This window comes from Pagrus pagrus, assembly GCF_965226575.1.
Source record: "Pagrus pagrus genome assembly, chromosome: 16".
Taxonomy (NCBI): Eukaryota; Metazoa; Chordata; class Actinopteri; order Spariformes; family Sparidae; genus Pagrus; species Pagrus pagrus.
In genome coordinates, this window is record NC_140200.1 from 2,522,533 (window position 1) to 2,532,642 (window position 10,110).

A 10,110-nucleotide genomic window follows, 5' to 3' on the forward strand; every position below is an offset into this window, starting at 1 on the left:
ATAATATATATTGCATTACATTATTCCTGGGTGAAGCAACAGTGATGCACGCAGATGCAGAGGCTGTTACATGCTCCTTTAAATTTCACTACATTTTTGATTTTTTCCCGAACTGCGGTTCACAAAATCTCTGAAAATATGTTTTTGTAGAGGTTCATACACACGTACACACGTTTATTGTCAAGGTTTCTCTATTTAAACATGCATGAGAATGACATTTTCACTCAGACAACCTTCACTAACTCATCTTTTCTGAAAGGACGTCTCTCCCACACGTAACAAATAATAACCGGCTCTGCCTCTCGCTGTGTTGTTCACAGGTACGCAGGTCATTTTTCATACTTTTATGAAAAAAATATGCCAACTAGAATGAGTCAGGCTGGATTTAAAGCGAAAATCAGAGGGACTTGATGGTCTGACAGCATTTCTCTTTCAGCAGTGATTTCTGGTGTGTCATTTGTTTTCTTGATGCAAAACAAATACGTTCATAAGACACATTTTTGCAGAGCAGCCTCATTATCTCACCAGTGGCTCTTCAGCCAGGTTATTCTGAGGGAGTTGATTGCATCAGTAACGATAGTGCAGCCAGATATCTCAGGACAGAGGATGGGGGCTGGTCTTGGTTAATGTTTGACCACACTGTCAGCTGACTCTCAGAGCTCCTGTATATAACAAGGGAGCTTGTGGCAAACCCGTCTGCAGCAAAGAGGACTTTGGAGGTAAGCGTGGCTCTTTATTGAAATACGTAATTATTTCTTGTAGATAATATTAAACTTTAGATGGATTAGACTTTGACTGATTGGTGGAAAAAACAGGTTTAGTAGTGAAGCTTTGAAGACATGGTGGCATAATATATAACAGTCATCAGCTACTGGCAACTTTTCATTCTGTGAAAAAAGTCTGTTTAAAAAGCATCATCTGCTGCGGTTGAGCCCGGCTGACTCCTCTTGTTTCCTGGACAGGCTGTAAAGATGCGTAGTATCTTTGCTAGTTGTGCACTCGCAGCACTGCTGCTGGCTGCAGCCTGGGCCGACCACCACGGGGACCACGGGGACCACGGGCACCACGGGCACCAACACGACGCTGACCACAGCCATGATGGAGAAATGAGCTGCCACAAGTTGTCCCCTCCCAATGCCGACTTTGCCTTCGCCCTCTACAGAAGTCTGAGTGCCAAAGCTGCTGCCGGAAAGAACATCTTCTTCTCGCCACTGGGCATCTCCACCGCCCTGTCCATGCTGTCTGCAGGGGCCAGTGGTGAAACCCACCGGCAGCTGTTCTCCAGCCTGGGCTACAGCGCTCAAACCCAGGCACAGGTCAACGAAGCTTATCAGCATCTTTTCCACATGCTCGGCCACAGCCAGCAGAGCCAGAAGCTGGATGTCGGTAACGCCGCTGCGGTGCGCACTGGCTTCAGTCCTCTGGCAAAGTTCCTGAAGGACGTCAAGGACTTCTACTCCGGTGAGATCATCAATGTCGACTTCACCAAACCGACCGAGGCCGCAGCAGAGATCAACAGATTAATTGCAAGTAAAACACAGGACAAGATTCAAGATATGGTGAAGGACCTGGACCCTGAAATGGCCATGGTGCTGATCAACTACGTCTACTTCAGAGGTAGGACTCATACGAATACAGAGAAACCTGTGCACCCTGTGTTGTTTAAGGCGACAGAGCATGCAACGAATATGTAAAATAAATATAAAGATAAATCTGACAATTTCAGCCCCATTTTAAAACCAGGATAATTTGAGCTGACGTGCAGTAACTTCATCGCCTTCTCCCACCTTCGTTGCGTCATTACAGGACAGTGGGAGAAACCCTTCGATGGTAACCAGACACACAAAGCCGAATTCACTGTGGACGAAAACACCAAGGTTCAGGTGGACATGATGGAGAGGACCGGCCGCTACGACTTCTACCAGGACGCTGAAAACCACACCACCGTCGTCATGCTGCCCTACAAGGGAAACACCTCCATGGTGATCATCCTGCCTGATGAAGGCAAGATGGCGGAGGTGGAGAGCAGCATCAACAAGGAGAAAATCCATCACTGGCACGACTCGCTCTACAGGAAGTAAGAGATGAATTTGATTTTCTTTTGAATCTTAAGTATGTCGTTAACTAGTGTCTGATCAAATGCTTGTTGAGCTGTTCACCTGGATCAGGAGTGTTTGATTTAATCAGTGTCTGTATTTACTAAAGCTAAAGTCTCCATAGACTCCAGTGAGTCTGACCTTGGTGATCCTCTGTTTCTCAGTTCTGTGGATCTGTTCCTGCCCAAATTCTCCATCTCTGCTGAAGCCTCTCTGGACAGCACGCTGAAAGAAATGGGGATAACTGACGCTTTTGGAGACACTGCTGATTTCTCTGGCATGTCTGAAGATGTCAAGCTCAAAGTCTCAAAGGTAGGAAAAAGCAAACACAGAGTAAATGTTGCAAAGACCCTCTGCTAGCTTGTTGCTCCTACAGTTTTTCCAAGACCTGCGCTCTCATGCCAACAAGACACTGACTGCCTCCTCCTGGTTTCCTCCACAGGTGTCCCACCAGGCCGTGCTGAGCGTGGACGAAACAGGAACCGAGGCAGCGGCAGTTACCACCATCGAGGTCATGCCCATGAGCATGCCTGAGACCATGAGACTCGACCGACCCTTCTTGGTCGTCATCTGCGAGCACTCGACCAAGAGCATCCTCTTCATGGGCAAGATCAACAACCCAGCAGCCATGTAAAGACTGCGAGGGGGAATGAATGTTACATATACACACAGTAGCTTCAGGACATCAGCCCTGTAGAGATGTCACAGTGATATTAAGAGCACTGCAGGGATGATGAGTAGAAGATAGTTTGATGAATAAGACAACAGATATGTCATCAAGACTTTTAACCTGCATGCAGTATGTGACCATCTGTCACCTGAGCCTGTCCAGGTGTCTACATGTCTAAATACATCATTTTATAAGGTATCCAGCCGACTGCAGTACATCATACAAGCATGAGTGAAGCATCTGTTAACACATTGAGCTGACGTGTTGTTTTTTCCATTGCTGTGAAATAAAGATTGTTGTGAACAACCAGCATCTGATGTTGTCCTAGTCATTTCTAGCTAATCTCAGGTTAGTTCACAGGACGAGTTATCCGGATCAGGGGCCGGTTGATTAATGCTTCAGATGTTGTGAATGAGTCTATAGTGTTTCCTGTTAATCAGCTGGACCTTAGTGGTCTCCCACAGTCCAAATTGTCCCACTACAGTTTTATAATGGATGTTTTTATTTTGCACATTTTATAATAGAAAAATACTTTGCACATCTGTTTCACAGGACGTGTGTGTAGGAGAGAGACGAGCAGATCAAACTTTGCAAAAAAACTCTGCAACCTTCATCAGGCAAAACCTTTTTATGATAAATAGCGTTAAAGATCTCTGACATTTTTGCGTTGTTGCTTCAGCTGAATTATTATGTTGGTCATTCTGTTTGATAAATGCTGACAGGCGGCGTTTATGATCATTTTCCAGCAGTGATTTTAAAACAAGACGATGACTGTCGAGTCTCTCAGTGAAGCTTCTCCGGACTAACGTGAGATAGAGAGCACTGGTTTGATATTGACGAGTGACTGTAGCCTGTAGGCTCATGTTAACACTGTTTAGTCAAAGACAAACTGCACTGCATGTTATTTTTCTACCACTGTAGCAGTCCCATTGTGTGAGACTTGCTATCTTCCTTTTGTTTTGGGCCTATTTTCAAAATCCCTCTGGACTAATCGCAGTGGATTCAGATCACCTGTGTGCAGGTGAGGAGACCGACTCCTGATTGAGGAGTAGAAGCAGCTTTGAGCGTTTCCCTCTCAGCCAATCAGGGTGTGATGACGCCCTTTTTGTGAAGGCTTAAAAGAGGTGGGGGATGACACCCAGGTGGCTCTCACCCTGAATCTGTCCCTGACCCACTGAGAATGTCATCCCATTAAATTGCCAGCCAGAAACTTTGGGGCGTCCTCTCTAGAGTTACATGTTTTCTGTTTATATTATGTAGGTTGGGCTGCCTGTAAGCATTTTACTGCCAGTACCGCCACACAATTGTGCACCAGATTGATGCATTTAACTTTAAAATGTGCTAAATTTGGTTTCAGGCCCACAAACCAGTGTCACAAAACCCCGATGGAAACACTCGACTGTTTGTTTCCCTCAATGGCCACTGATTTCTGGTGCATCATTTGATTTCTGCGTTTGTGGGGTGATTACTGTACACTCATACACATTTAATGCAACTCCCCGACCGCACCAGTGGTTCTTTTGTGTCAAGCGAGCTGTGTTGCATCAGTAAAGAAAGTGTTGCCAGAAATCTCTTGGCACAGGACAGAAAAAAAAGGAGGACGGCGCTCGTGAATATTTAATAGATCTGTCGGCTCTCGGAGGAATGTGATGGTGAAGTTTCTGCCGAATGCAGCAAAGAAGAAATTAATGGTGATATTTTAAATATGCTTCATATAATAATTTAGATGTAAATTTCATAAAATGGAATTATGTCTCTATAAGCAGGGATTACAATGTGTGATAGAAAGTGTAATGCTGTTTAGAAGGACGATGGTGTCAATATACAATCATTGTTATCAAATACTACATCCTCTGGTGGTTCCTGTCGGCTGTAAAGACGCCTGTTATCTTTGCTAGCTGTGCTCCTGCAGCCCTGCTGCTGGCTGCAGCCTGGGCAGAGCACCAGCACCACCCTGAACAAAGCCAACATGGAGAGCTGATCTGCTGCATGCTGTCCTCTCCCAGGACTGACTTTTCTTTTGCCATGTACAAAAGTCTAAATGCCAAAGATTATGTTGGAGAAAACATGTTGTACCTGCCGCTGGGCATCTGAACCGCCCTGTCTGTGCTGTCTACAGGGGTGAAACCCACACTAGCGCTCCCTTAAACCAGATTCAGGTCAGTGAGGCATGTTTGGCCACAGCTCAGGAGAATCAACATTTGAATCTGCGGCCATGAACTCTGGCTTCAATGCACCGGAGAAGCTCCTGAAGGAAGTCAGGCACCAGTACTCTGCTGAGATCTTTACCATCAAGTGCAGCACGGCGCAGCACTTTAAGGCAAAATAGACAAATCAGTGCTAAATTATTGAGGGACGGATCCAAAATGAGTCGAAAGAACAGGATTAAATGAGTCTACTGTGTTTCCCATGAATTATCTAGACCGTGGCAGGCTGACAAATGTTTTTACATCTCATAGCGTTACTAACAGTAACGTTAAGTTGACGCTCTAGCTTACAGTCCATCTCTCTCCAGTCTGTCTCTGTGTAGCTGACCTAGCCTGATGCTAACCTGATGCTAACCTGATGCTTCGTATTCTTTGGTCTGTGTTTATTTGCCAGGACTGTCCTGTGACGTTGTGCCTGACAAACGTGGGACCAAAATGCAGCTCAAATGGGTTATTTTGTTTTGATAAATGCTAACTGGCAACAGTATTCATGTAATCTCATGTTAACATTGTAAAGCCAAAACTGTAAAACATTGTGGGAACTGGACAACTTACCAGGCAGCAGAGCCAAAACTCAGTGTTAGATTATTTTCTACATTTACATCTTCTACAGTCGTGCACCACGTTGATGCATTTACCTCTTAGATTGTGCCAAATTTTGCTACGGGCCCACCAAACCAGTGTCACCACTGTTTATATTTCCCTCCACTGATTTCTGTTGCATCATTTGATTTCTACGGCGTGTAATGATTACTGAAAGCTCATCCACATTTAATGCACCTCCCCTACCACACCAGTAAAGATGGTGCTGCCAGAGCTCTCTTGGCACATGACAGAAAAAAAAAGAGGACGGTCGTTGTGAATTTTTAATAGATCTGATCGAAGTTTCTGCCAAATGCAGCAAAGAGACATTAGTGAGAGGCACGGCTCTTCATTGGATGTTATCAGCTAAAACCACACCGCGGGTTTAGGATTCGTTTTCCCATGTGTGGCGAAATCCTGTTCAGTTACTAACCAATCAAAACCAACGTGCACTAAAAGACACCGCAACAACCAGGCGCACTTACAAGCTTGTACAAACCAACAGAACAAGTAGGCCGACGTGACACAGAAGAAGTTGCAGCACAACATCTGTCTCTCTCTGCACAGCACTTGTTTTCGTGACAGCGAGACAGTTTTTCCGCGGTAGCTCCTCAAACATGGTGACTGGCGACGTCTCTCTCGGGAGAAAAGCACACTGCAGCTCCTTTAAGCGAGTGAACGCCACTATTTATATTTCGCTTTCAAATAGTTTATTCTTTATTTGGGTATCTATTAATCTATGTATCAACCCTCTTGAGTAGTGGCTATGTGATTTCACGATGCTCGGCGCCCCCATGTGCGGAAAGACGCTTTCAAAAGTGCCCTCTTGAACGCCGCTGTGGTGGATAAAACACGATAAAGTGCTCTTCTCTGCCGGTGGACAAAAAACGCGGTGAAGTGCCGGGGTGCCCTCACCGCAAACAAGCCGCTGAGTCCGTCACTGACCCGATCATGTGTCGAGTGAGCTGTGTTACAGTGAAGTGAAGATAACTTAGACAGAGATTTCTAAAGCACAAGACAGAAAAAAAGCTGCTTCTTGTACATTTTGAATGAATCTGTCAGCCGTCTCTCGTCGACCTGCTGGATATACAACGGTGGAAATTGTGTCAAACTGCAGCAAAGAGGCCGTCAGTGGTTAAAACAAACAAGTAATGAGTTCATGATAAGTTGAACTCAGACATGCTGTAGCTGTGCTGTATAATACAGTGAGTCTGACACTGAAGCTGCTCTGTTCCTGCCAACATCTTCCATCTCTGCCTCCCTGGACAGCAGACTGAAAGAAATGGACAGAAGCAATGTTTTTGTGGATAACTCTGATTTGTTTGGCAGGTCTGACAAGGTCAAACTCAGTCTCAAAAGGTAGGAGAGGCTGAAATATCATCTTAGGTTTGTTTGGGGAATGTAAGTTTGTTGTGAACAGCATGGGAATACGCCAACTCCACTGACTGAGCGCTGACTGCAGAGTAGTGACATGTACCTCCAGAGGATGCTGGAAAAACCCCTTCAGCTTCCACATTTTTCAAACTCTGACTGCCACCTCCTCTTCCCCTCCACAGGCGTCCCGCAAGGCTGTGCTTAGTGTCACAGAATCGGTACCCCATCAGCGCCACGCAGGTAGTATCCCTCCATTCGCCATCAACCATTAAAATTGACAGAGCCTTCTCGGTTTTCATCCTGAGAAACTCCTGGGAGCATCTTCTTCACGGGGGAAGACATCGTAAAACACACCTACAGGTGTCGAATTCACTGATTCTTCACCCATCAAACTGATAATATAACAAACAATGTGCTTCTGTATGTGTCTGTCTTTGCAGAGTTTTAATGGTCTCAGAATGAGGTGTCGTTGATGAACAAGGAGAGCTGCGACGATCTTGCTTGATTGTTTAATCAAGCTGGAAGGCAGAAGTAAACTCAGAAGTAAGAACTAAAAAGTGGGCCAATTTAGTCCCAAGAAGTATTGAAGTAGTACACTTACAAGTATACTAGTACATTCACTTTAGTGTCCTTACTACATAAAGTATACTGGGGAAATACTTCTTGATAAAATGAACTAAAGGAGCTCATCTCACCTTGAAATGTATGAAACATCTTTGGGTTCTGGTCGTTTTGGCATCTCCAGTGTTAGAAAAAATTGTGATGAGCATTTTTTTTCACTGTTTCTGATATTTTATAGACCGAACAATACATCCAAAAAGAATCTCTCATATCTATGATGAAAGTAATGGTTAGTGGCAGCCCGGTGAAAAACAGTTTGAGTGGTTTTCTGCCTGTAAAAATGCAAACTTGTCTTTTATACTGAAGAGAAAATACAGCGGTACCCTGAGAGAGAGTGTTTTCATTTTTCTATTCATTGGACAACATTACATCGAGTACACAAGTGTCTTGACTCTAATTTCTCCCCATCAGTGTTACCTGACTGACGCGGTGCCTCTATCTGGTTAGTAATTAAAAATGCGTCGTGAAGTCTCTCTGACATTACAGCCTTGGCTGTTTCATTTGGCGGACGATGCAGCGGAGAGACGATGTGTGACCTGGTGGCCATCAGCCTCACATGACTCCTCGCCCTTTGACCTGTCAACAGAAGAGTTGCTGCAGGAGCGTTTACACAATCAGTACACATACACTTTGTCTCCCCTGTCCACACTCACACAGACACACACAGACACACACCCACACACAGACACACATGAGTAAGACATGTCTGAATTAGAAAGCTGAGTGTGCAGCTCTTTAGAAGTGTTGAAACGTGTTGTGGACTGAGCAGCAGTGACGTCTGACAGCAGTTCAGTTTGCACGACCATTTTTGAGCTGATTGCTGTTTTATTTATTATAATGGCCAATATGAGATTACAGAGGACTATACCAGTATTAGTTAACTAGTACGTTTAGTGTCACGACTAAACAACCACTGATTATGATAGTTCAGACTTCATGACAGCGTCACGATAACCCATCTCGCTATCCCGCCATCAACCACAAAGCTCTGCAGAGGGTGGTCAGAGCAGCACTCAGCAGCTCCTCGCTGCCAGTCAGCCAGGACCTTTTTCCAGCCAGTGTTACAGGAGGACGGCACAGTGGATGGTCTCCGTCCCGATCCAACCCAGCGAGAGCCTTTTCACACTCTTTTTCAACCGGCAGGTGGTTCAGGAGCATCCAAATCTGAACCAGCAACACAGAGAGAGTTTTATCTGCAAGTAATCAGGCTGCTGCTGACACTGACACGTTCAGTCACATCACACACACATACTGCAGTAACAGTAAACGGCTCTTTATTCCAACAGTAATCAGTGTTATAGAGCGTTTGGTCCGCAGTAAAAGGGAAAAGACATTTCCTGGTATCCAATCAGGACAGAGCGGTCCGCTGCGTGTCCATGAGGTGATGTAGAGCGGAGGGGAGGGGATTGCTAACTGGAAAACGGACAGGAAGTTGTGCTAAAATGATGACAATGCTCTAAAAACAGCGTTAAATTCTCTGAGACCAAGAATTATAACAATTATATACATTTGAAACCTTTAAAACCATACTTTATTTTAGCATCAGCATGTAACCAAAGTCCTCTCAGACAAGTCACGGCAATCAGCAGCCATCTTGGTCCAACAAGACCAGGTTCTGTCTAATTGAATGGGGAGAGAGAGACTTTCAATGGTCAACGGGACATAAAAACTGCATGTATGTATAAAATCACCAGTCAAATGTGACTTAAACGCGCTCAAAGACAACAGGTTATACTTCCACTACTCACCTGTCTTGGTAATTTCCTCCCAAATCGGTTGAAACTGTTGTGAATCTCACTCTGGTGGCAGCGGCTGATTTGTTTCCCGGTTCAGCTGTGATAAAAGCAGATGATTGAGCATCAGCCAGCTCCGGGGGTTACATACTGTTTTCTATTCATAAAGCACTTTAAGAGGTTTTTGCCTCCTCTCTTATAACTCTTGCAACTTTATTATTGTGAGTATGTTGGCACGCTGACGGCTGTGTTCAACTAAAAGTCACAGCTGTGCCTAAGTCCAGCCTCAGAGAGGGTCTTTATCGGGCTTATGTGCCGGTTCAGTCTTGTTGTCAACTGGCTGATAATACTTTAATAAATTAAAAAGTAATCAGCAGAGAGCAGATTTGACCTTAAGCAGTATCTTTAACAGTCTCTACGAGCATTAAGTCACAACTGCAACAGACTCACAACACGCACGCTGACATCATCTCGCGCAGTTTAACCCCAGTTACACATGGCAGCTAATTGTCTAAAAGCAAGAGAGTGTGAAAACAGCAGAGACCTCGTAGAAACGCAATGTATAACACAGCAGCCCTGGAGCATGCTGGGAGGCTTTCCTACACAAGCACCTCCCAGGACGCTGCAAAACAAAGTGTCTGATAGTTTTGTTGTGGAGAAAACAGATGGCTTGTGCTTATTTACAAAAGGTGTAGACGTTCAGAGTCACCGGTGAGCAAGTTCAATACTGCTCTTTGCATATAATTACATTCTCAGTACAGTCAATGCAACTTATGAAAGTATTTTTTTTATCACAAAGTGTCTCTTTGAGTTCAACTATATAGGCA

The 10,110-nt window shown here is 44.7% G+C and overlaps 1 protein-coding gene across 1 annotated transcript; it reads left to right on the forward strand.

The window, feature by feature from the left end:
• The first annotated feature begins 648 nt into the window (after positions 1–648).
• On the forward strand, positions 649–3,076 carry LOC311271408 (alpha-1-antitrypsin homolog). The gene is made up of 5 exons (XM_084377051.1): positions 649–719; positions 963–1,617; positions 1,807–2,077; positions 2,261–2,408; positions 2,539–3,076. Exons 2-5 carry the CDS (start codon positions 972–974, stop codon positions 2,728–2,730), a joined length of 1,257 nt encoding a protein of 418 aa, XP_084233177.1. The 5' UTR covers positions 649–719; positions 963–971; the 3' UTR covers positions 2,731–3,076.
• The last annotated feature ends 7,034 nt before the right edge of the window (positions 3,077–10,110 follow it).